Source organism: Spermophilus citellus (assembly GCF_964194105.1).
Source record: "Spermophilus citellus genome assembly, chromosome: 5".
NCBI lineage: Eukaryota > Metazoa > Chordata > Mammalia > Rodentia > Sciuridae > Spermophilus > Spermophilus citellus.
In genome coordinates this window covers 68,166,909-68,194,218 of record NC_138186.1, presented here as the reverse complement: position 1 = coordinate 68,194,218, position 27,310 = coordinate 68,166,909, and the positions used below count along the sequence as shown (strand labels likewise).

The window sequence follows — 27,310 nt, the reverse complement described above, 5'->3', positions numbered from 1 at the left end:
ATTATCTTACATGAAAAGCCACAAATTATCTGATTATATCAGTATAAAATGTTCTGAACATTCATATCCATAAAGACAGAAATTAGGTTAGTGGTACCAGGGACTAGAAGGAGATGGGGATTGGTAACTGCAAGAAAGCCTATACATTTCTTCTCAGTGTGGTAGAAATACTCCTGAAGTAGAGAATGGTGGTGTTTTCAGATTTTTGTGCATTTTTAAAATTCACAAATGTGTATATGTTGAAGGAGGGACGTTATGGTATGTGCATTATATTTCAATAAAGATGTTATTTGGTAAAACTATCATAGGAGATTATGTTTGTAACAAAGGAAGAAAAAGTCCCCATAATATGTATTAGACCTTTATAATACATAACATATACTTTTTTGGACCTTTATAAAGAATCTTACCAGCTGGGCACACATGGTGGCACACTGTAATCCCAGAGTGTTGGGAGGCTGAGGCAGGAGGATTGCAAGTTCAAAGCCCTACTCAGCGACTTAGTGAGGCCCTGTCTCAAAATTTAAAATAAAAAGGGATGAGGATTTAGCTCAGTGGTTATGAATCCCTGGGTTCAATCCCTGGGAAATGAGGGAAGGAAGGAAAGAAGGAAGAAAAAAATGATGGAAGGAGGGAAAGAGGGAAGAAAGGAAGGAAGGATTGATTATACCATATTGCAGATTCCTCAGAAATGCAAACATGGCCTGTATTGGGTAAAACTATGTAAAATTGGTTGTGGAATCCTCCATGCTAAGTGGAGAATAATTGGGAGAACTGGTAATGTTGGTTCTAATAATGAGCCTAAGAGGTATAATAGGATGAGGGAGCGAGACATGACTAAGATGAGATGTGGTGCCAAGGCCTCTGTCTTGAGATTGCTTAGAAGGCATATCTTTAGCCATGTGAATCACACTAAGTCTTTGTACAAAAAAAAAAAAAAACAAGTCAGAGAGCAAACCCTAGGGATCATATCAGTGTTTGCTAGTAGTGATTCAAACAATGCCTATCACAGCTGTAGGCTGTAGTGTTGAGGATCACACATACTCTCTACATCTGGATTTGGCTATGCATATAATAAAAATTTTTGAAATGTATCATCTCAATGGATTTCTAAGGATTAAATGCATAAATATAAGAAAAATCGGGCACAGATTAGCATGCAATAAAAGTGACCCCCCTTTCAAATTGTGAAACCCAAGACAGGAGGCTTTTAAGCATTCAGGGTTTTGTTTTTGTTCCTGTCTTTCAAGATTGTCATACCAGAAAGTGTGGCTGATTTGAGTGGAATGATTATTCATCTTCGAATAGGGTCATCTGATCAAAAAGATGCCAAGTTCTCATTTTGATTAGAGAGAAAACCACAATTTCTTATTTCCTTTCTCTTGAAAAAGTAAATAAAGCTGTTAACCATTTTAGACCTGTCAGTAAGAGGACAGGAGAAAAATAATGCCTGCTCATTCTTGGGACACTGACCTCTTCTGACCAGCCTTCTTGAATACAGAATCTTGACTCTCAAGGAAAATTATAAAAAATAACCTGTGAAGAAAAAGCTGGGCTACAATATATTTTTTCATCAGTTTTCTAGACTCCAATCTAGAATTTTGCATTTGACTGAATTTCATGATCATAATAAGAACATGAAATATGGAGTGTGTGAGAGCTACACTAGACATTAAAGCAGACCTTTCAAAACACCATTTTGATTCTAGTGGGAAAGAATGAGAGCCATACTGTTCTAAACCATGTGAGTAGAGACATGAGAGCAGCAGACCATCAGGGATTGCAGAGTTTTAGGGATGGAGGAGAAGTATCTAAATAGGAATGGTACCAGTAAGAGACAGAGGAAGAGATAGATGAAGAGATGCTAAGAAAAAATAATCTACAAGAATTGGGGACATGGCTCTCAGACTTTGGAGAAAAGCCATGAAAAATAAGGAGCTAAAATCCTTTAAATACACACATAGGACCTATTTTCAGATAGATTTCCATTGTGGTAAAGAGAACATTTCAAGATCAAAGTTTCCTGAACTTATGCTAAATAAAATCATGAACCAAAAATTATTATAAGATATATAGGAAACTAACAAATAAATTAGGACTAACACCTCCACATCCATTTTTACGAAGCATTAGATTATTCCTTCATTTAGCAAATGTGAATTCACTGCTTACTCTGCCCTTTGAAAGGAATGAAGAATGTAAAGGTAACTAGATCCTCACTCGCCAGACCCTTGTGCTGAGTGTTTAGGGCACATCACATGATGACAAGCTCTCTAGACAGTCAGAGCCTCATGATAACATAAATGAACAATGCAAATTCAATGTAGCATTTGCCATGGTATTTTATTTTTGTGCCAAATAGCTCTTCATGGTTTCCTAGGTACAGTCTGCAAGGGTGTTGACCAAAAGGTTTTAACAGTGGTTTATCCTTAGGAGATGATGCCATGTGGGGTTTCCCTTTTACTCTTTATGATTTCCAGAATACACTCAAATATAAATAGTTTTAATACATGTTACATATTTTCCCAAAATTTCATTGTGCAAATTTCACACATCCAGAAAATTTGAAAGAAATGCTTGACCTATAGATACCCACCACAGAGATGGAAAAATTGATAATTAATTATGTTGGTTTTACCTTATGTGCCCATCTTTCCACCACTCTCTCCCTCAATTGAATGTATTTTTTTCACACTTTTCAAAGTAAGTTGTAGAAACAGTGCATGCCCTCCCTGGATACTGCAGCATGGAGATTAAACCATAGTGTAGGTTGGGGGCCAAAGCCAATGTTGCCAATTGGATGATGAGTTCAAGTTCACTCAGATTTACTCCAGACCCCACAGAGATAACCTAGAACATGGGTGAGAAAAAAGGAAGAGAAACAGACACTGAAATGTCTCCTCATGGGAGAAGTGTGCAGCCATGAAGGTGGTCACTGCCCAAGGAGACTGGAGAGAGAGAGGAAGAAGATGAAAAAGGAGAAGGAGGAGGAAGAGGAGGGAAAAGGGGGGTGGGGAGGGGAGAGTGGAGGGGGAGGGGACAGGAAGGGGGAAGGGAAGAAGAAGAAGAAGAACATCCTGACATTTCCTGAGTGCTCCCTTTTAAAGTGTGGGGCAGATGGAGACATGGTGTTGCCCATAGCAAGTTAGTGAGACCCTGCCTCAAAATAAAAATTAAAAAAGGGCTGGGGGTGAGGCTCAGTGGTATATTGCCCTGGGTTAAATCCCCAGTACCCCTAAAAAGTCAAATACTAGAGAAGAAGGTAGATGATGTGGCCTGTTTGATCTTGCCCAGGAACTCTCCTATATTATCTGTGACATAGTCTGTCACAGAATCAAGTGTGACAGTCTCAGGTATGCACAGGAAAAAAAGTTCTTTGTGTTTTTTGATACTTTTCTGAGTAAAGGGATGATAAAATTTTCTTTTCATTTGGAACCACCTTACTCATGATAATAAATATGCTTTTTCTTTCCCCTTACATGCATCTGAAGAGCTCTAGGTCTACTATGGATTCTTCAGTGTTGTTTTTAATAGGTGGAGAAATAACAAAGAACAGAACAGAGCCATCCTCTGTTCCAGGTCAACTTTTGTCCCTTCCAGTGCCTCTACACCTGGCACCTTCTCACCCTGGACTTTGAGAACTCCTCACACATCCCCACACCTTCTGCCTGACTCTCTGTGTTCATTTAGTCACATCTGCAGATACATTTATTCTTGTTACTCAAATGCCTTATGTGGACCTTGCTTGTGTCTTAGTGCGAATAATCCAACTTTAAAGAAATCCTATGGAACAACTGGAGAAATCTGAATGCTAAATAGTTGCTGAATTTAAGGAATCAAATGTTGGCATGGTAGAAGAGAAGTGTGATTACGTTTGGTAAAGACTCCTGACCTGTTAGACATAAATGCCAGGATATGCAAAGTGATATGGTATCTGTCATTGGTTTCAAAATAATCCCATGTTAGTGGGAGAGAAGTGGGAAAAGAATGTACCAGTTTCTTGTGGCTCCTATCACAGATTACTACAAACTACATGTTGAAACAACTTGGGAAACTTTTGACACCCCCAAATTAATCTATGTGTGCTTTTAATTGGAAAGGCAAAGTAAAGCCAAATAAAATACACTGGTATTTTTTTAAAAAGCAAGTAAAGCGAATCAACTATGGGTTCTCTTAGAGAAAGTAGTTCTCAGGTTACCTAGCAAACAACTGAATTTAAAAAAATAAAAAATCCTATGACAGCTCTGTTGCCACACTGGAGTGTACTCTCTCACTCCCTTTTGCTTGCTCTCTTCCTCTCTCTCCCTGGCCCTGTCCCTCCTCCTCCCCTCCCCTTCCCTCCACCCTCCACCCCCTCACCAGGCCCTCCTCTGGGCAGCCTGCTGCCTTTCTTGTCCTTCAAATATAAACACCAGAAAATTACCTAGATATTCTTTAAATCCCTCTTCTCAGAAGATTCCTTTGGCTCAAAAAAGAGAGGTAAGAAACTTGTTTTGGTGGTGGTTGTTGTTTTTTCCTGCTTTCTCAACTGAGCTAAATTGTACTATGTGCTCAAAAACAAAATGAAAGAAAAACTAAAATACATTTCTAAAAGTTCCCTTCACATTCCTTTCACAATTTAAAATTTGAGCCAATAAAGTTTTAAAAGACTTTTCTTAATCTTATTTCATTTGCCAAGCCCAATTTATATATTTTAATTTGTAGGACCTAGATATGACTATGAGTTTCACAGACAAAAACTATAAAATCTATTTCTATTTATGCATTTGTGTCTATATATGTTTATTTTATAAATGTGTGATTTTTTTCTACCACTGATACATAAATGCTGTATTTTAATTAATTTAAGCAAAAAAGTGTGAATTTTTCTACCACTGATATATAAATGCTGTATTTTAATTAATTTAAGCAAATTAACTCAGCACATATAATAAATAAAACTTATCCTCTTAAAATTCATATAGAGTAATTAATCCAAATCACTTTTGTTCATATGAGTTAATAAATCTTTGGTAAATAAAGCCAGTTTTGAAATAGTTAGTAAAATAAAATAAAAAGTTCAAATTTGTCAGTATTTAAATATAATGGACATTTTTGCTTGGGTCTGCCAGTCAAACAGGTTATATTGTCTCTGCTAAATGTTGTAAGGCCATAAAACAGTTGCTACTTTGATATTTCTGATGCTTGCTTGTCTTGTCAGTGAGTTAAAGCTGTAAGGGCAGGCTGTTGGGCCTCCTAAATCCCTGTACATATCTTATTTCGAACTATGTCTTCAGTTTGAAGCCTCTGGATTCTAAGGTCTAGGCAGGTGGCCATGGTAAAATCTGGGGACATGTGTGTGTGTCTGAAACTCTTTAACCTCCAGCTACAAGGCAAAGCTAAACAAATAGGGCTTATTCTCCCTGGCTGGGTTCTGCCTGCTGGCCATTATGTAAGGGATCAGAGCCCACAGGCATTCACAGCTGCCTTTTTTCTGTCCTAGGTTCTGCACCCAGTGTATAAATCAAAGGACCCAGACCAGATGGGCCCTGTTTCATAGCTGCCCTGAGAGCCATATAGGTGCTTGGGACACCACCTAACTAGGGAGAAGGAGGGATTGGAAAGAATAGTGTCTGATGTCTCAGAGGCCTTGGTTAAAACAAGGCTGGCTAAAGCCAGGCATAGTGGTTCATGCCTATAATCACCTGGGGAGACTGAGACAGGAGGATTCAAGGCCAGTGTCAGCAACTTAGTGTGGCCCTAAGTAACTGAGTGAGACCCTGTCTCAAAATAGGGCTGAGGTTGTGGCTCAGTGTTTAAGTACCCTTGGGTTCACTTCCCTGTAAAAAAAATTTTTTTTTAAAGATGAGGCTGGTGCTGGAGTTGTGGCTCAGTGGTAGAGTGCTTGTTTAGCAATGGGGTCTATTCTCAGGACCACATACAAAAAAAGAAAAAAAAAATTTAAAAAAGGTCCATTGACTGAGTCAAAGTTAGCTTAGTTTTGCTTTAAAAATATAAGTAAATAAAATTGCAACTAAGAACTGAGACAATAACTAGTCTTATTCTTTACAAATGGTTTAGACATAATTATTAAAATTAAGTAAATTAAATATGACATCAAAGTAATGGAATAAAAATATAAAAACCAACTATGTCACAATAATAATTATATAACATATATCTACTAAAAATAATTCCAAAAATCTTTTATTAACTTAGTCTTAAAGTTATACTATTTGACAGATATTTATAAAATGATGAAGTCATTTCTAAGAAACCTAAAATATAAAAACATTAATTACTAATTATAAAACTTGGTTCATATATTTTGACATCTTGTTTCTACATGGTATAGGAATGTTAAATATATAACTCTATTAATAATCATAAGAAATTGAGAAAACATCTTTCTAGAAGTTATAAAATGGTAAACGCTGATATAGGGCAACTCTCAATGCTTCCTAGTTTTCACTAAAAATTAAGGTTGCTAAAACTTTAAAAGTCTAATAAACATATGCAATTCTCTATGCAAAGATGCAAAAACTAAGTTGTTTGAAAAAAAATTATAAAGACATAAATTCTTTTACTGGAAAGATGAAGTTTCTCTAAGCTCAGAGATTTTAAGTAAATTTAGTAAAAGATATAAAAACCAGATGGATAGAAACTAGTAAGTAGTGGGGAAAGATGCAAAGAATGGTGTAAATATGAGGATATATTTTTGGTATAGAAACTTAAAAAGAGAAAAAGAATTTTTTGTTGTTGTGTGAGAAAGAAATTTGTGATAGAGTAAAATTTTTATCTGACAGTTGAATGACTAGATTGCTCCACAATGAAAAAATATATGTGCAATATAGAACTAAAGATTTAAGCAATCATGAATGGTTTGTAAATGACAAATCTTATTAATGAAAAGTTGTATGTGATCAAGTTGGCTATAATTAAAAAAAAAAAAAAACCTTTTTATAGATTTGTCTAAAAGTTAGGCATCCACAAAGTTGAAGACAAAATTTAGTTCTTTGTGTTTAAAGCAATAGTGTTTTCTTAAAATAGTGATCTGTTCTTAATAAAAACTAGCAAGATGTTTGGTTTTTAATTCCAAAATCTGCTTTTTAAAAAAATTTCAACCATTTTCTGAATTTTGCTTTTCCTTTTTACAGTATACATTTTTTTAAAAAATTAAAAAATTTTCAATTAGTTACACATGACAGTAGAATGCTTTTGTGGACTTTGATATGTCATACATAAATGTGGTGTGCAATAACTTTTCTGATTGTACATGTTGTAGAATCACATTGGTCATGCAGTCATATATGTACATACAGGAATAATGTCTGTTTCATTCAACTATCCTTTCTATTCCATATTCCCTCACCTCCCTTCACTCTCCTCTACTTAACCTAAAGTAGCTCTATTCTTCCTTAGCACTCCCCCAACATTGTGAATTAGCATCCTCATGTCAGAGAAAACATTCGGCCTTTGGTTTTTTGAAATGGGCTTGTTTCACTTAGCATGATGTTCTCTAACTCCATCCATTTACTGGGAAATGCCATAATTTCATTCGTCTTCAAAGCTGAGTAATATTCTATCAAATGGAACCACTGTTTAGCAGAGCTATTCCACTCTTTGGTCTATACCCAAAAGACTTAAAATCAGCATACTACAGTGATGCAGCCATGTGAAAGTTTATAGCAGTTTAATTCACAACAGCTGAATTATGGAACCAACCTAGGTGCCCTTGAATAGATGAATGGGTACAATATGCAATTAGGCGTGACTCCCTCAATTCTTTGGTTGGCTTCTATAAACGTATTATTTTTTCCCAGTTCTGACTCTGCTGTTAGGGCCCAAATTAAAAATGTTTATCTAACAGTCATGTATTTCCCTGCTCCAAGGACTAGTTTGACACCCAAGGAACCTAAACTGCTTCCTTGCAGGAGAAACAATCACAATACAGGATTTTCTTTACCTTTTGGTAACTAAACTAAAAAGCACAGAGTTTGTGTTTTGTCAAGATTTTGTTTTGTTTTGTTTTGTTTTTCTTTTGCTATCTTAATTAAATTTTGATTACTTAAAAAAGAAAACCTGGGCCTTTGAAGAATAAAGATTTTTAAAATTTATTTGTTTGAAAGTCATGATCACTTTATAGGCGGTTAAATCTGGTTTATAAATCACAGTGACTAAATAAATAGCTATTATTTCACAGTAACCTATAATCTTATTTTGATCAAGTGTTTGAAACCCTTAGTATATGACATACTTCCACAAATCAGAATCTAAAATTAAGTCTTTTGGGATTCAAGAGAACTTTAAACATTTCATAAGACCCTGGGAGGCTGAGAAAACATAAACTAGCTTGTTTGATTTGTACATTACATGGAAAAATGGATGTTAAAAATGGTGTTTAACCTTCTTTAAGTCATATTTGCATAACTGTGCTATTAACATGTTTATTAGTATTAGTTTGTAGGTTTTCTCATTGGATGAAAGCCTTTCCTTATAGATAAGCTACTGCTATAGAACTATGGAACAAATCATCTAAAGTGCATCTAAAATGATCATGAGTCCAAATTGGGAGATTACGAAGTGATAAAAGTCCTTATTTTGCTGGAAAATCAGACAAATATCTGCAGAATCTGACCAATTCTAGAGCATTTATGTTATACACACTCAATTGGTAAAATGTATAGACTCTTACATTGCCATAGCCCAGAGCTCTTCCCATAATTGTGTCCAATTTAAGGCCTATCTCCCTTAGAGAAAGCATCTTTCTCCATTTAAAATCATGAAAAAAACCCTATGCACTTTGTCCTGTAGCCCTGCACTCTTAAATCACACAAGGAGGAATTCTTGCATATTGTCAAGAGCTCACCAAGGTTGTCAATAAAAATCCATTGGGCTAGTGATGGAGCTCAGAGGTAAATCATTTGCTTAGCATGCTCATGTCCCTGGGTTCAATCCTCAGTGCCAATCACTCAATCATTACTCTTCAGTAAAACAATCTTTGCACAGTGTGCTCCAGGAAGACAAAGATCCCCTTCCCCATAGTTTATAGCTCACTGCAACCAAATGAAAAGGACCATATGAAGATGGTCTAAACCACAACACATGTCTCTAGGGAGCTGACTCTCCTGCAAGAAAAATCTCTGTGTTGTTCTGACCCAGCCCTACCTTTCCTAAAGGACTCCCCCCCCGCCCCCCCCCCGGCCTTTGCTCATGTTCTGAAATCACCAAATAATTTCTCCCCTGTGAGCCATGATTCCTGGGATTGAGCCTTCCCAGCTCAGTGGGATTTCCTCTGCACAGCAAGAAACACTAACTATATAGAGATAACCTCATCTGTGTGGTCTTTGGTGAAGATTTTTTGTGACAAAGGGAAAATGATAATACAGAAACCTAAATGTCTTCAGAATGGTCAAAAAGAGAAGAAAAATCCTTTTCTAAGCCTTAGAGATTTTACTGGTGTGGTAAAACAATACTTCACAAAGTTTGAGAAATACTAAATGTGTCATTTTGTCTTTTGACCTGGACACCCCAACGCATTTACAAAATACATGACCACCTGATTGACACAGAATTTGAGCCATCTTGCCAATTCTCCCTGGATGATGCAAAGCTGGGGTACTGACATTCTTTTTGTTATGACAATCTCAGTCCTGCTTAACCTTAGTGAAGTATTCAGTTGTTATCTATACTGCCACTGTGTTCCCATGTGCAAATCTATTCTGCACCAGAATAAAATGGTGCTTTCAATTATGATTTTTTTTTTTTTTTGGTTTACATGCCTAACGTCACAGTGGAAGTTTCAAATCTGTCTAAATCTTTGCATTCCATTCATGAAAACTGTGCAGATTCTTCAAAAACCCCAATCCTCACTGACAGGCAAAGAGAATAAAATCTGTCAGAGTGTTTTGGTTAAACTTTGTCAACCCTGAAAAGCAACATATTAGCCAACAGTTTTCTGATAAGAAGATGACTTGGCATTTTCCGTCTAGTCCAATAGAGAAACATGTGGTCCCTAAACACTATGCAGGTGACTTTTCCTTAATTAGACTCTACTCTGTACTGGGAGGAATTATTCCAATGAATAAGTAGTTCCTAAACACACTAGGGACTCTTTCCCGTTGTGGTGTTTTGGAGCTAAGAAGGAGCTGCCCTTAATAGGTAAGTATTGATCTAATCAATTGTCCTACATTTCTTCACATGCTCATATTTAGATACCAAGAAAAATACATTAAAATATCTGTAGCTACAACCAAAAGTCTGTCTTATGTTCACATTAAGCCTTCTTTTTGTGCTTAGGTGACAGTTCAAGAATTATTGATTTAGTTTCTGTTGGATACATCTTTACAGAAATGTTGACAAGAAGAATTTAGAAAACTAGGGCAGGAGGGTTTCATGGTATGAGGAAAAACAATGTCAGCAAGAAAAAGAGAAAAGAGAGATGACCACAGCATAGACCAACTGAGGCTGTGACTAGTGAAGAGGGATGTAGGAGCTTATGCTAGAGTTGTTCTTTTTCTATAAAAGTCATCAACATACAACTGTGAATTATGTTACTGTATTGCAACTTAGCCTGTGAAGATCAAAATTCATATTAATTATGATATAGAAAATATAGTCTGAATACCAGAAGAACTAGACTTTATTTCACTCTTTGCTACTAATTAATCAGATGGCAAGTCTTACCTCTCTGGGGTTCACCATCTCATGGAAAAACAGGAGAATGACTAAGTAAGTTTTCTTAACCTTGACAAGACTACCCATTTGGCCTGAGTGTGGGGGGCTGTCCTGCTTATGGAAGGATATTCAGAGGCATCCTGGCCTCACCCCACCTGATGCTGTAGCACTTCCTATGCCTCCACTGTGTAGACCTTGATGCCAAGAAACCTCTCCAGACATTTCCCACCATCCTCAGCATTGGCAAAGCAGTGCCACTGAACTGAGGATCACTGGGAGACATGATTTCCCAGGTGATAACACTCAGAAGTCTACATGCAAAACCCGACAATCACTGGAGTGTGTAACTAGTTCTTAAAATCACAGGAACACTTACCTGAATGCATGAGTCTTTAGAATTGGAATTTAAAAGCCAGCAATGAACTGCACGAATGTTAATATTGGGAAGAAGGAAAGTTTCTATAAAGGAGAGACTGAGTTTCAGGGAGAGTGTCTGAAAATCCAGGTGTCAGAGAAACCAGGGTCTACCAGAATCACAGGACATAGTGCAGCACCTCTGGGGGAAGATACTGAAATGACAATGAAGAAAAGCATGTCACAAGAGGCAGCAGAGAGAGGATTTGGAGAAGGATGAGCTGTGATCCTGGTTTACAGTGTAGGAAGCAGACACCTGGGGAGGCAAAGTCCATTCAGTCTGGAGATAGAGAGGCTAAACTGGTACCCAACAGTTCATTGGTTAACAGCTGGGTCCTCAGTTCTCTGAGGCTGGCAGGATTCTTCCCTTGTGCTGACTACCTGGTGAGCAGAATCATGGTTCTGATACCGGAATTAGAAATCAGGATCAGGTCCTTGGTCCTCCAGTGTTGATGATTCAACACCTGTGTAACACTGAGGCAGAGTAGAAAGCAAATTTTATTTAAGAGACAAGAGAGAGAGAGAGAGAGAGAGAGAGAGAGAGAGAGAGAGAGAGAGAGAGAGCGCCACTCCTCTGGAGAGGAGCTGAGAACCCAGAGATGGTGCCCTGGGAGTGGGGTGTCTTGCATTTTTATAGATGTCAGGTTTTTTATCCTTTCCTCTTCCTTCTCTTCCTATCATGCCTACATGACCAAAAGACAGGAACAAAGCTGCCCAGGGGGGCAATTCCTTGTGTTGGAGAGTGTGACTCTTCCCTCCCCTGGAGATGCTTGATGGGGAAGTGCTCTCTACCCATTTCCTGTACTTTGATAATCTGGCTACCTGTCCTTTGCCCTGGTCTCAGATCTTGGATTGGATTTCCCAGAGACCCATAAAGTGAATTCACTTCCAGAGTCATTCTGATCTGTCAGGTGTCTATAATGCTGTGTCCCTGACTAGATTTAAACCCCTTCAGGGAAGATACCAAGTCAGACTGGTACCTTGCTCCCTGTAGCCTCGTCCTTGCTTGGTACATGGAAACTGCTCCAGAGTTCTATGGACAAAACAGAGATACAGATAGATGGATAATAGTACATGATAAGTGGATGGTCAGTTAGTGGATGGATGGAAAGAGAAAGATTCATGGGCTACCCAACGTGTTCAGGGGCACACAGATGAGTGCCCAGGAACTGGAGAAACAGTGAGCATCCATGTACTGAGTGCCTACTACAAGTGTATGCACATTATTTCAAGGCAATTTCTGAAAAGTCCTGATAGCTGTAATTCAATGCATTTTCAGAAAAGAAAATTGAGAGTCAGAAAATTAAACAATTTCAGCTCTTGAGTTTTCACATCAGAGGGTTTCAAGCAAGACACAAAACTTAATGAAAGTAAAAAGAAAGAGGAAAACTTTCACTTTCCATGGGGCTCAGTTAAAGAGAAAGGGGGTGAGGAAAGCACCTTCAGGGGAGAGAGAGGGGAAAGAAACAAGGAACTTCTTTGTGTCCCAGATTTTATGGGGTTGAGGAAGATTGTTAGAAGGTCCCACCCAGGTATTGCCTCTGGGCTCTGGATTGACAGATTATAGTACCTGACAATCAAAGGGCAACTCTTGGTCATCTTGGCCTGACTGACAGGTCTTCATTAAATCTAGCTTTATAGAATTTAAAGTCAGGGGGCTGCAGTCTAAATCATCCTGCTTTTCTCAGCCTGAAAAATCTCTGGTATGTGTTATTTGTGTAGGTTTTATTGAAGATGTCTTAGCAGGTAAGCCCTCTGAGCGAACATATTCTTGCCCTTTGCCTTTTGGCCCTCAAATTCATCTATCTTCCTCCATTTGTAGGAGGAATAGAGCTGAGACCAGGCAAAGGTCCTGATTTAGCCATCTTGTTATCAATTGCAGCCCCAATGAGGCAGGGCTGTTGATGAACCATGTTGTTCTGTATTGAGTATTTTCCTAAACTCTGACCCACTGTTCATGCCTAACTCTTGTTTAACAGTCATAGAGGGGACATTCACAAGTAGGCACTAACTATGTATGAGGAAGCTGCCACTTTCTGTGCACCCAGCAAAGCTTCATGGGGACCTCTGTCCCAGCCTGGCCTTTGGAAACCTCACATTCAGAAGCTGGAGAAAGTCACTTAGAAGAAAGAGCATCATAATAGAGCCTTATGTAAGGTAAAACTCACTTCCCTGTGTAACAGGATCCTTAGTCAACAGCTGGAGAAAGCCCAGTGTAAAGATTTGAATCATTTGAATCATGTGACTCTGTGAACTTTTGTTCTGAGCAACTGAAGGCACCTAGCAGCTGGGTGAGTTTCACTCTCCTTCCCTTGTGCTGACCACACCTCCTGCACTTCCCTCCTGATAAAGAACAATGGACTTCCTAACAGACTAAGAGTTGATTCAGTGTTTCTAAAGGAGTTAAAGTTTAGATTTTTGTGTGACACATTTTAAAATATGGATATTTAAAACACTTTGATACCTAAAATTCAATCACACACAATTTTTCAGAAGTACTTCTAATGGTAAAAACAAGTATATTTTTGTGTTAAACTCAATGACAAAACTTTGCAAGAAGACAGAATATTTTTTAATAGAACTTCAGATTAAATGTAACCGTCTTCCCTTGAAGTCCTCTCATTAGGACTCCTGCTTTCAGTGGGTCTCCTGTGATTGTATTCACACTCATGACAGTAAAGTCACCTCAGTTCCAGAAGCCACTTATTTTCATTCTCTGATTCTTTGCTGTGCTCCACCCCCTGAGCAGCCTGAGACACAGCCAGGGCCATTGAAGCTCCTTCACTGGACACCATCAGTGTGTCTCGTACCACTTACAATGGCCATCTGAGCACACACATGCACACACTCCTATGCAGACTCCATACACAAAACTGAAGTGAAACCCTCTCCAAACATTGCTTACCCTTTCTGCACCCTGATATTTGCTGTTCCTTCCTGATTCATTTACAAAATTAATATTGCTTTGCATATTTTGAAAATCAATGACAGAAATTCAAGCCTAGACTTTGGTTTTGAACAAAGGTGAGTTTGAACTCTGGTTCATCACTTCATATGGGCAAGTTCTTTTAGAAATCACATCATCCCCAACTGTAAAATGATCACATTCTATGAAGTCCCCTGAGGATTAGTTTCTTTTAGGTTAAACTTGTGATAAATTTGTGGCATGCTGAGGGCGTGGCTAGCATTGAACCATCAAGTGAATGTAGCACCATCCCTTTGCTAGATCACACAAAAAGCTATAGAGTGTGGTGTTCCAAAAAAGAAAGGAATCAGCAACCTCTGCCTCTGGGAGGAACTGGGACCTTGTGAGCTACAAGTGAACAAATCCTGAGCCCTCATTTCTACTTCTGATGCAATGCAGCCTAACAGCCAAAGGACTGAACAGTGACTTTGCTCCTCTTGGTCCTTGCTGTTGGTGGCCTCCTGATTTCAGAGCCTTCACAAATTCTCAAGGCCTTCACCTGTGTGGTTCCTTGTTCTTGTTTCATGTTGTGATTTTTCATGTCCCCTGGTGACTTTGGTGTGACTGGACATTGCATTTCACTTCCATGAGGCTCAGTTTCATTAACTGAAGAGTGCAGATTAAGCACAACTGGTGCCCAAAGCTGTGTGAATATTAAAAACATGATGTGTCAAATGAGGTTTGTATTGTGGTAGGTCCTAGCAGTTTTCAATACATTTGGTTCTCTAGTTCTTTCTGTTCCCACTAAAATCTTCCACCATCCACAGTGACCATGAGCCTGCCAAGAACAGTCACATTTTAACCAATAGGGACATGAGACTGGTTTGTTGCATTATGAGGGTGACTACTGATGGGTGACCCATTGGACCTAGGAGTACATTTGAAGAACTTCTCTGACCCTGCCACAAAGAAGGCAGGTCCTTCTTCAGTGCAGCCTGTTCTACCATACATCTTAAAGTACCTATTGATATGATGGTCTTGAAACCTTCAATCCCTGTTCACTGCTTCTCCTGGAAAAGGCCAGTGACTCAAGGAAAATTGTTGGAGAAAAAAAAAAAAGATTTATTGAAAATATAGCAAATCAAATGCTACTTCCAACAAAGACCATGTTGCATAGGGTTCCAAGTGCAAGGCTTCTACTGGGAGTTGTGAGAATTTCATCACAGAAGCAGGTGCCAGATTAGTTACACATTCCAGTGTACTTAAAAATTTGGGGTGCCCTGCTTTTTTTGATGCATGAATTGCTGTTGGCATAGGTCACAGGATGTTCTGGGTTCTGTAAATTGAAAGAAAATTTTCTGATTAGAAAGTCATATGTTCTTCTCTTTTTAGTTACTTTTCCCAGGAATAGCTCCTTTTGCATTTTTAGGATACACAAATTTATTTCCCCCACAGACCAGGTGAGATGGAAAAAGCATCTTTCTCCTGAAGGTCAAGGGGGTGATAACATTCTCTGAAGAACAATTTTTAAATCCCTTAGGTGGCCTCGGTCAGAGTTGTCTTCTACTTGCAAATTTAAGCTAAGACTAACAATGTGTTGCCCAACGTTTGTGAATCAAAAATTAGTCATTTTTTAAAGGCAACTAAGATCAAGTAAAGCTAAAGGGTTTGTTTAGATTTTGCCATAGTGACAGTTTCATTTGCTCACACACATTTAGGAAAACCCAGACACTGCTATCATGGCAGGGAAACCCATTCTTCACTACTTTGATGGACGGGGCAGAATGGAGTCCATCCGATGGCTCTTGGCTGCAGCTGGTGAAGAGGTAAGTTCTGTAAGTTCAAGTCATTTTAAGTTGGATCTAATATTCACTTTTATTAGATACTTTCCTCACATAAGCTAGGTGATATTTCTTACTGGTTACCATGTCATGAGTTGTGCCTTAAACAAAACTGCCAATTTTAAGAGATTCACAGACATAACCAAATAAATAGTCAGTATTCTCATCAAAGAGGATAAACATTAATGTAAAAAAATATATCACAATTTGTGGAAGTTATCTGGATTTGTGTTTAAACAAACTGTAGAACATAATTTATAAAACTTATAAAAATTAGAAACATGATCATTGAATATTGATGATAGTAAATTATTATTAATGTTTTTGTTATTAGGAAGTATGTTTAAAAATAACTTGGTATAGTTCTATATTTTAGAGAAACTAATTAAACTATCTAAGAATGAAACACAGTCTTGTGTTCTGAACAATGAAGACACAGCCTGAGAAACCTGGCATTGGACAATTTTGTTGTGCAAACATTATAGAGTGTACCAACACAAAACCAGAGGGTATAGCCTACTATATTGTGGGCTATATTGTGTGGCCTGTTGTTGGTAAGTCACACACCTGTATGTCATGATACTGTACCGAATACTGTAGGCAATTGTAACACAATGATAAGCATCTGTATATCGAAATGAAAAACATGCACAGTAAAAGTATGGTATAAAATATGAAAAACAGGACACCTAATTTCAGTACTCTACCAGGCCTAGAGTTTATAAGGTCTGGCAATTCCTCCAAGTGAGACCGTGAGCAGGTATTGAGTCAAAGTGAAGGCCCAGGTCACTACCTAATGCTGTAATTTAGACTTGAAAAGTTCATAAAGGCCCATGTTTTAAAGGAGTGTTCCTAGCCTGAGGCACCATTGGAAGGCAGTGGAATTATTTGGAGGTGGGGCCTAGTGGGAGGAGTTATATCCTGAGGGCTTGCTTTTGAGGGGATAATGGGAATGTAGCCCCTGTGTCTCTCTTGGTTTCCTGATAGCCAAGATGTGAGCAGTTTGTTCCACCACATGCTGCCTGCCATGCTGTTCTGCCTTGTCACCAAGCAACAGGGCCAAATGACCAGGGACCAAAACCTCTGAAACAGTGATAACCAAAATAACCTGTCCCTCTTAAAAGTTGATTATGTTAGGTATTCCTTAAAATAATGAAAAGCTGATTTAGCACAATGCACATTTTATGAATCTGCACACACAGGTTACACTCAGTTTATTAAAATGTTTTCCTTCCTCAATAATAAATGAACCTCAGTTTACTGTAAAATTTTTATTTGACAAACTTTTAAATTTTTTAACTTTTTGACTCTTTCATAATAACACTTAAAACTCAGACATATTGTGCAGATGTATAAAATATTTTTATTCCTTATTCTTTTAGCTTTTTCCATTTTTAATTTTTATTTAATTTTATTTTAAAAGATTCTTCTGTTACAAGTTAAGAAGCAAACACAGATTCAGAATTAACAATATTACTGTCTTCTACCTCCCCATGGTGTTCCACTGGAAGGTTTTGGGGGCAGTAACAGGCATGGTCCTGTCCCCTAGCATGATCACAGTACCTTCTTATGGTCTAGCTACATAGGACATTTCTGATGGTTCTCCTGTGGAGGCATCACTGTGCAGAAATATGTGCATGGTGGATTGCTTGATTTGCTTTTTTTCATTATATATATTTGCTTGGAAGCAGGTAATGTACCATGAAAAGTCCTCTCTATTAAGGAAACTTAGTCATTCATTTGGAGGTTATGTTTTCAATTTGTTTAAAAAAATTGTTTTTTATATAAGCTATTGTCAGTGATCACAACTTTTTTTGTTGTTTTGTTTTCACAGTTCTGGGGATTGAACTCAGGGCAGTGTGTAAGATAGCAAAGTGCTCTACCCCTAAGGGCTATACTGCAGCCCTCATGTTTTCAATATTTTGGTAGAACTTATGGAGGTCTACAAAGACTTCTACAAAATGCTTCACTGAGTTTTCTTAGGGATTCTTCCTCTTCTTCTCCTTTAGCTTTCTATTCCCTAGCCTCTTCTTCCACTATGTATTCACTAATCAATGGGAAATTTTCAGTTCCTTTATAGTCTAATGGCACCATCTTTGTGTACCTAGTCAGTGATTGACTGAAACTTTGTTATGAGGCACATGACTGTACATGAAATCTGGGGTGAGATTTCCTTTAAATTATTACCAGAGAAGAAGAGTGGGTGGGCACCTATATGAAAGTCTGTTGATACCAGTTGATAATTGTTGAAATTGGTGAGGGATAAAGGAGAAACAATATACTCAATTGTTTATTTTTATGCATGTCAGAAATTCCCATTTAAAAAGATCTAAATTCTACCATATAAGAAAATGAATGCAATTATACTGAAAATACACACCACAATTGTGAGGTGGGCAGGAGGAAGGAGACAGTAACAAACTGCCTATTAACCATTGGAACCTATTCATTCAACATAATTGTGTGGACACCTATAAAGAACCAAGTTTTGTAGTAGGTCCTGGGGATACACAGTGAACTAGACAGATGAGGTCCCTGCCCTCAAGCAGCCCACACATCTGTGATGGACAGGATCAAGCATTTTTCAGGGTTGTGACCCATGCATTTTTCCTGATAGATGTACTATAAATTTCCAACAGCCTTGACCAGACTCTTCCATAAATATGTCCAATCTCAAAAATCTTACCCCCTTCATATCATACGTACACAGCAGTAATTCAAGCTGAAAAGTATGTAAGGCGATTGAGTGAACTAGTCAGGACTCATTTTCCTTTTCTGCTTTTCAGTTTGAAGAGAAATTCATGAAAACTCGAGAAGACTTGGAAAAGTTAAGAAATGGTAAGAACAAATATCCTAATACCTGTTAAGAGGGTTCATAGTGGAAGACTGAAAACCAGACAATACTCTTGTTTTCGTGAGGATGGCAGTGCTGACGAAGGAGAGGTAAGAGAGTGGTTAAAATGTAAGACCTGGCAACTCTCTGGGGACTAAAAAAAGTGAGGCCTTTGTGAATCCTTGCTAAGGAACAATCTCATGGCCCCTTGCAATGCCCTCTTCTTGCTTTCTTCATATGCTGAATGGAATTAGCTCCTGACCAGTCTCAGGCTCCCCACATTCTTCTAAAATAGCCCTGAAGTTGGGCTAAACACACAAACATTCAGGGACACACAATGTATACGGATGGATGGGAAATTAAAACAGCTATGAGATATGAGGCTAAAGGTAAAGCAGCTGGATAAGTAAAAGAAGAAACAAAAACTAAAAATAAAGTGGTGTGTTACTAAAAAACTTACCAAGCAATATTTTCCCCTTTCCATCTTCAGTCATTTTCACAACTGTTCTACTTTGTGAACATGTCTGACACACAGACATTTTATTCTGTTTGTTTTCTCCTTCCACAAGATGGGAGTTTGATGTTCCAGCAGGTGCCCATGGTGGAGATCGATGGGATGAAGCTGGTGCAGACCAAAGCCATTCTCAACTACATTGCTGCCAAACACAACCTCTATGGGAAGGACATAAAGGAGAGAGCCCTGTACAGTATATTTTTTATTTTAAATCGACAGATAACATGGGAAGGATTTAGGTCGTTCCTTAAGTGGGATAAACCATGGCTGGGGGATCATGAACAGCACCAGGCTGACTCTGGGCATATTGCATAGTTTCTTTAGTATGAATGTGTAGAACACTCATATGAACAGTGACAGAATGTAGATTAGTAGTTTCTGAGATCAATTTGGGAGAGTGCTATGGAGATGCAGAAGAGTAAGCATGGAGTGGATTCAGGGCAGTGTCATGTAGAGAGGATGTGGTTCATGGAGTTTTGCAAATCCTGAGGAACTATGAATTCAGGAGGATGGTGGAATCCTGATTCCATTTGCTTAGCTTTAGAGGTTAAACTCTATGCAATAGCTTGAAACAGGGGAAGGATTGAGTGTCTAGACTTGAAAGCCTGTGAAGGAAATATCTGAAGCACCTGATTTTCCATTTCCAAAAAGTACAAGACTCACAGGCAGGAACCTAAACTACCCTCTTCTTCTACAGATGGGTCAACTTGATGAGGGCTGGTATGAGTCTGTGTCAAGACATGAGGGTGATGCAAAGCATTTCAAGTAGACTTGAAGAAGCCCACTGACTCAGCACTGGAGTTTAGGTCTCCTCCCACCTTGACTGGAACTGCTTTATTGAAAATAACATCTTGTATGGAACTGTGGAAAGTTCCTCAAAAAGTTAGAGTTACCAATAACCCAGCAATTTCAGTACTAGGGATATACACAAGAGGAATAAAATACATTCTGAGTAGTATTTGTACACAAATGTTCATAGCTCATTATTCATAATACCCAAGAAGTGGAAGTAAACTAAACATGCAATGCATGATTGAATGAAGGAAGGTTCTCTAGCCATACAATGGAATAGTATTTGTTGTGCAAGGAGATGAAGTACTGATGCATGTGGCAACATGGATGGACCTTGACAACATTATGTCACATAAAAGAAATCAGACCTAGGAGGTCACATATTGTATGGTTTATGTAGCATGAATGTGCAGAACACTCATATGCACAGGGACGGAAAGTAGATTAGTGGTTTTGGAGCTGGTAGGAGAGGTGGTATACATGTTTTTGTAATCCATCCAGCATGGTAAAAATGTTGTGGAACTGGAAAATGTTAATATTCACAGAATTCTGTGAGTGTACTAAATAATTCCCTGAATAGTAGACTTTAACTGAGTGACAATTATGATGTGCACATTTGTCAATAAAACGGCTTTTAAAAAGAATTTTGGAAACCCTGTTTGAAGCAAAAGAAATGAGGCTCTCCTATACTATACACATACTATAACTATATAAAGAATTGGACCAAATCTTGGGCAGGGCCTCAAGAGATGCAATCATGATCAGCATTGGGCAATCATACATGGAAAATGTTAGGGAACATGATTTATGAGAAATAATTGGGAGTACGTGATTTCTAACATCGAACATGAAAATGATCCTGTACTACATGAGAAGAAGAGCTAGGGAGAGGGACTTGTCTGAGAGGCTGGGCCAGGGACTCTGTCTTCAGTTTACCTATGCACAGAGAGCATAGCCTATATGTACTACCAGTGTTTATAGACACCAAGTTCTCTACAGACCTTAACTTGTGATGTCCCAGTATACTCTTTGGAATCATATGTGGTCAGGTGTATTACAAAAATTTAGACATGTCCTCCCTATAGGTTGCTCTAAGAAATAAATGTTAATCTATAAATAAAACCCAGAAGATTGTAACTTGATTTTGAAGGGTCTCTACTGGAGGTGAATTATTTTGCTATTGTATGATGTGCTCTATTTTCTTGGATTTCTTTTTTTAAATCGATTTTTTAAAAAATAAATGACAGTGGATTGCATTACAATTCTTATTACACGTATACAGCACAACTTTTCATATTTCTGGTTAAATATAAATTATGTTGACACCAATTCGTGTCTTCATACATGTACTTTGGATATTGATGTCCATCACATTCCACCATCATTGCTAATCCCCTGCCCCCTCCCTTTCTCTCCCTCCCCTCTTCCCTATCTAGAATTCATCTATTCCTCCCATGTTCCCTCCCCCTCCCTTCTCCACTATGAATCAGCTTCCTTATATCAGAGAAAATATTGAGCATTTGTATTTTTGGGGAGATTGGCTAATATCACTTAGCATTATCTTCTCCAAGGCCATCCATTTAACCTGCAAATGCCATGATTTTAATCTCTTTTATTGTTGAGTAAAATTTCATTGTGTATATATGATACATTTTTTTATTTATCCATTCATCCACTGACGGGCTTCTAGGTTGGTTCCACAGTTTAGCTATTGTGAATTGTGCTACTATAAACATACATGTGGCTGTGTCCCTGTAGTATGCTGTTTTTAAGTCTTTGGGGTATGAACCGAGGGGAGGGATAGCTGGGTCAAATGGTGGTTCCATTCCCAGTTTTCTGTTTTCTTGGATTTCAAAACTATAAAATCTGAGACAGAAGGCATTTGACAGAGTACTTGTTGTTTTGCTTTCAGAATTGATATGTATTCAGAAGGTGTGGCAGATTTGAATGAAATGATTCTTTATTACCCATTCCTTCCACCTGGGGACAAAGATGGACGCCTTGCCCAGATCAAAGAGAAAGCAAGAAACCGTTATTTTCCTGCCTTTGAGAAGGTAAGTGGAAGCTGTTTCACCTTCAGGGCACCTTCTAAACTGAAGGCAGATGGGATGAAGCTGGGGCAGCCCAGAGCCCTTCTCAACTATGCTGTCACCAAATACAACCTCTATGGGAAGGACATATAGAAAAGAACACTGTTTCATGTATTCTTACATCAACATGGGAAGGATTTAGGCTATAGCTTAAGTGAGAAGGACCAGGGTAGGGGGGATCATGACCAGAATCAGGCTAGCACAAACACTAGCTTTCTCTTTATCTGAGAAAGGCTCGCCTATTGATGGGAGAATCCAGTGGAAACAAGGGAAGAGTCACATAAATCAGGATGTAGCACAGTGATAGAGTTTAGAGAGTGTCTCAGAGTCTAGAGAGCATTTTAGTCCTAACAGGTTATCTTAGCACTTAGGAATGCTATGTGAATAATGCCATAGACTGGAAGGTTAAACATCAGACATATTTCTCATAGTTCTGGAGGCTCAGAAGTTACAGATCAAGGACTGGTGGATTGGTGTCAAGCAAGCCTTGCTTCTTGGTCCATGAATGGCTGACTTTGGGCTATGTTATCCTATGATAGATGGGTCTAAGGTCTCATTATATGTGCAGTAGTGCCATTCCTGAGAACTCTTCCCACAGGATCTAATTATGTCCCAAAGGCCCCACCTAACAGCATTGGGATCACAACTTATGAGTTTGGGGGACTCAGATATTCTTTCCATAAGAGAAGCAGGAGAAAAACAGTGCCTGGGATTCCTTGGACATTGACCTTCACTTCCAGAGGGCCTTCTTGCATACTGATTTAGTACTCTGGCACTGGAAGCATTGTATGAAGATAGACTGGGAGAAAGGCTTCCACTAGTGATACCAAGTTGAAAGTTTTAATTACTGGGAATCAAACTAGAATTCTCTATGTACAGAATTCATAGTACAGAATTAGGCCTTAGGCGTTGGGAAGTTCTGAGAACACTGGAGGTAAAGCTAAAAGAGTGCTCTAAATTGTAGCACAAATATGATGTTGTGGTTTGTTCTCATACCAAGCAATTGTTCACACTTCTCTATGTATACTTAATCTGATAGGTTGGTTGACAAAATATTTTAAGTGGGAGTGCCATGGGGTTTTTCTTTATGCTTCATCATTTCAATATTGCTGAGATATTTAAACAAATTTCAAATATTACCCCAAGATTTCTTTTGTGAAAATATTAATACATTCATAGATATTAAAAGAAAGTTTAAAAACCCATAAGTACACATCCCAAAATAGCAGAATTTACATCTTATGATGTCAACTTTATCACGTGCCCCTCTCTCTCCTCCTGTTTTGCCAATCAAACATATTGCTTTTCCCATGCATTTCATACTAAGATGCAGATGTCAGTGCAGTTCACACCTAGATAATGAAGCATGCAGATTACAACGTAGTGCTCAAAGCCAATGTCACAAAAGATATGATGATTGAAGTTTGTTTTAGATCCTACACACATAAGCAGCAAATTGAGAAATCAGACGAGGAAAATCAGAGATACTGAAATTATATACTCATAGGGGAAAGTGCTTATTAAAGTGGAGACACTGGGGCTGTGGGTTGTAACTCAGTGGAAGTCCGCTTGACTAGCATGTATGAGGCACTGGGATGGATTCTCAGCACCACATATGAATATATACAAAATGAAGTTCCATCAACAACTAAAAAAATATTTATTTTTAAAAGTGGAGACTGGAGAGAAAGAGAGAGCAGAGGAGAGAGAAATATCCTGAAATTACCTGCTGTGCCATTTAGAGTGTGGGGCTCAGGGAAAGGCAACACAGCAATGTCATGCCTTTGGCATATGTGGAAAACAGGTCATGGTAAAGGGTGTGAACAATGCAAGAATGTAAGAATAAGAATGTAAGAATGTAAGAATAAGAGAGAGGAGGGAGCAAAGCCCCACTTCTCACTCTCCCTCCTGAGTCAGGGACCTGGAGAAAGATCTGCAGCTCTATACCTTCCCAGGAGGCAGCAGCTAGGGAGAGTTGGGTTGACAGGCTCAGGGACAAGCTGGGGCCCCAGTCTGGCTATGTGTGTTCATGACCTGACTCCTCCCATTCTGCAGGTGTTAAAGAGCCATGGGCAAGACTACCTGGTTGGCAACAGGCTGAGCAAGGCTGACATTCACCTCACTGAACTTCTCTATCACACAGAAGAGCTGGACTCCACTGTTCTGGCCAACTTCCCTCTACTGAAGGTGCTCTCTCTCAAGTCCTCATAGAGGCCCACACCTCCCATCATGAATCTAACATCTAAACACTGGGGCTGGTGGTGTTCTGACTTCTAGCCATCTCTAGGCTTCACCCTCCCTTCCCTGGACTCCAGAAAGGTCTTCTAGGCTCTGATTCTGTGGAATGAAAGAACCGTGCTATGCAAGGACATTTAAAGTGGATGCTACTCTAAGAAGTATATTTAGTTTGGATAATAAGTGAAACCAAGGGCCCGGCTTTCTCCTCCCAGCCCCTATTCCATTTGGGTTCTAACCATGACTTCCTTGGGAATCCCTTCATCCCATGTATGCCCTTGTCTTTCCATGTTGAGCAGGTCTCCTTCCATCTGTTTTCCTTCCTCCCCCTCAGGTTCCCAGCCTCAGACATTATATTTCACTCTGCAAACCCCCACCCCCCAACAATCCCATCTTTATCTCTCAGTGTGATAATTTTTAGGGACTGCCACCTGGATTTGCTGGTCTATATCTATTATCGTTTCTAACTCAGTTTTCCCATATCTTCATTTCACTCTGTTTGAGTGATTCTTTTATCCATATGTGACGGGCACATGTCACATATTTTTTCTTATATCATTCAGTAGCAATGAATCTGCAGGATTAAAGTGTAAGGCAGATGAGAAGAATGCTGGAACGGAATACAGTTTTAAAGAGAAGTTGGGGGAATTGTTATTGAGCTTTATTTTCTAGCTCTTATCTTTTTTCTCATTGGTGATGTTTCCCAGACAGCATGCTGTGCTGGTGGAGTGATTCAGACTTCCTGGTTGTATTAATGAGTATTGGTTTGGGCTCCACTCTGAGGCTGTGGTCTGAGGCTTGTTCTTCTGCATTGCAGGCCCTGAGAACCAGAGTCAGCAACCTGCCCACAATGAAGAAGTTTCTGCAGCCTGGCAGCCAGAGGAAACCCTTTGATGATGAAAAGTGTGTGGAAGCAGTAAAGAAGATTTTCAGTTAAATGAGGCTGACATGGAGACATAGCACATACAATACTGGGCTGTATTCAAAAGATGATCTTGATTACTAACAGGCTAACAAAGTTTCCCCAAATTTAAATTAGAAATGAGCTATGCAGACTTCTTTGCAATGCAGTCTATTTGGTTTTAACCATGATTATTTCTTGGCTATCTCTTTAATTTGGATAGACTGAAAAAGTTTCTTAGGCTCCATCTATTAACAAATATTGTCTTATATCATCTGTCATGAATTATCTCAAAGAATTAAGTAGAAATTTTCATCTGACACTCTGCTTAGGTAAAAATATTTTTTTGTGTGTGTGTTTTGCTTCCTTTCTCACCAAAACACATTAAAAACAACCCATAAAGAATCATTTTCTTTCAATTTTTTTCCTCTTAGTTATTCAATGTATATTTACCACATGAAATATTCTGTGTTCTTGGAGCCAGATAATCAATGATGAAAAAAAAAAACCTGATACATTCTCTACACTCATGGCAATGGATCTAATGAGAGAAACAAACAAAAAACAGATAAACTAATCTAAAATCATACACAGCATGTGTATCACCTTCCTAAGGCTGCCACAAGAAATTCCTACAAACCTGCTATGGTTTAAAATAATGGAAATTCATTCCCCTACAGTTCTGGAGCTAAGTGGGAAGTCCAGGTATGAGCCATGCCGTGGTCTCTCTGAAGGCTTTATGGAAGGCTCCTATTAGCCTCTCCCTAGTGTCTGACAGGTGCTGGCCATTCGGGGAGTTTTTCAGTTTTTTTGTCACAACACTCTAATCTCCTCTTTCATGGTCACAGGACAATCTCCCTGTATGTGTTGTCTGTCCAAACTGCCCTCTTCTTATGAGGATACCACCAGCTGGATGAAGAGCCACCCTATTCCAGGGTGACCTCACCTGTATTATTTCTGCAGAAACCCTTTTTTCAGATGAGGTCACACTGACAGGTAGTCAAGGGTAGGACTTAAACATAACCCTCTCAGAGGACAGATTTTCTCCTACAGCACCATGCTCAGAGGAGTTAATGTTGGGAGGGCACCATCAGTACACATCTGCTGGGATCTGTGGGTGAGACAGGTTTCTCAAGGAGGGGACTCATATCTGAGGTGAGATGAGCAGGAGGGACAATCAGTGAGGGGGGTGGCACCAGCACTGAGCAGCAGGAGTAGAATCCAGGCAGAGGTCAGCACAATCAGTGGCCAAGAAGAGGCCAAGCACCATGTATCTGAGGAAAGAGAACACAGCTGCTCTCAGAGGAGCATTAAAGCATAAGACAGGAACGAGTGACCCTGAGGGGACATCAGGGAACAGGGCTCAGAGTTTGGAGTAAAGACTTTGAAGACCTTAGAAACAAGTTAGATTTTGTGGTGAGGAAAATAAAAAGTCATAAAGTAAACCCACACACCTTATCTTGCCCAAATGACATAAAATCACATTTAAAAACTGTTCTTTAAAGTAACTCAGAAAAAATGACATTTTCCCCCACTGAGAGTCTCTTATTCATGTTGAAAGATTAGTTTAGGCACATTAAATTTTTCACAGATTTATTTCAGGAGACAGAATTTCATGTATCTGGCATTAACAAACCAGAAGGATTAGGCCACCACCCAGATGGATGTGAGAAGAAAATTATAAGGTAATAAAGGAAACAAATGAGGAAAATATTTGTTTGGTTAAAATGGAAAGTCACTGGTTAGATGTCAGCCAGCAGTTTCTGATGAGATGAGCTTTAGTTAATATTTCCTGAGCACATGACCTTCCTGAAGACTCGGGTTTCAGTTTATATATATATAAGACTTAGGGACCTGAGATCTCTCATCCTAGTGACCTCCAATTAAGTATTCTAAACACCACATTATATTGGGTAGCCTGGGGGCTTACTCCATTCAAGGAATCCAGTAGCTCAGAAACAATATCTGAAAATCTGAATGGTCCTCTGCTGCCATCTGCACACACTGCCCCTGCTGTCCCCACCATTTTTCTACCCAAGCAGCAGCATTCACATGCCCTACAGGAAGGGAAGGAAGAGGAGGTCTCCTTTAAATCTGGAATCTCAAAATACAGATTGAGATAATTAGTC

At 38.8% G+C, this 27,310-nt stretch overlaps 3 protein-coding genes across 4 annotated transcripts in view; all 3 read left to right on the top strand.

Moving 5' to 3' along the window:
• The first annotated feature begins 4,346 nt into the window (after positions 1 to 4,346).
• On the top strand, positions 4,347 to 25,586 carry LOC308648866 (glutathione S-transferase alpha-3-like). The gene is made up of 7 exons (XM_081293950.1): positions 4,347 to 4,479; positions 15,694 to 15,801; positions 18,603 to 18,654; positions 19,219 to 19,351; positions 21,868 to 22,009; positions 24,101 to 24,232; positions 25,098 to 25,586. Exons 2-7 carry the CDS (start codon positions 15,715 to 15,717, stop codon positions 25,215 to 25,217), a joined length of 666 nt encoding a protein of 221 aa, XP_081150076.1. The 5' UTR covers positions 4,347 to 4,479; positions 15,694 to 15,714; the 3' UTR covers positions 25,218 to 25,586.
• LOC308648861 (glutathione S-transferase alpha-3-like) overlaps positions 4,349 to 27,310 on the top strand; it is a 53,667-nt gene continuing 30,705 nt past the window's right edge. The window contains exon 1 of the mRNA XM_081293940.1: positions 4,349 to 4,479. The gene's annotated coding sequence lies outside the window, so the exon portion shown is untranslated. The remainder of the gene's footprint in view (positions 4,480 to 27,310) is intronic.
• LOC308648865 (glutathione S-transferase alpha-3-like) overlaps positions 4,369 to 27,310 on the top strand; it is an 89,301-nt gene continuing 66,359 nt past the window's right edge. The window contains exon 1 of one of the 2 annotated variants that reach the window (XM_081293948.1): positions 4,369 to 4,479. The gene's annotated coding sequence lies outside the window, so the exon portion shown is untranslated. The remainder of the gene's footprint in view (positions 4,480 to 27,310) is intronic. The other variant, XM_081293949.1, reaches the window with a different exon arrangement.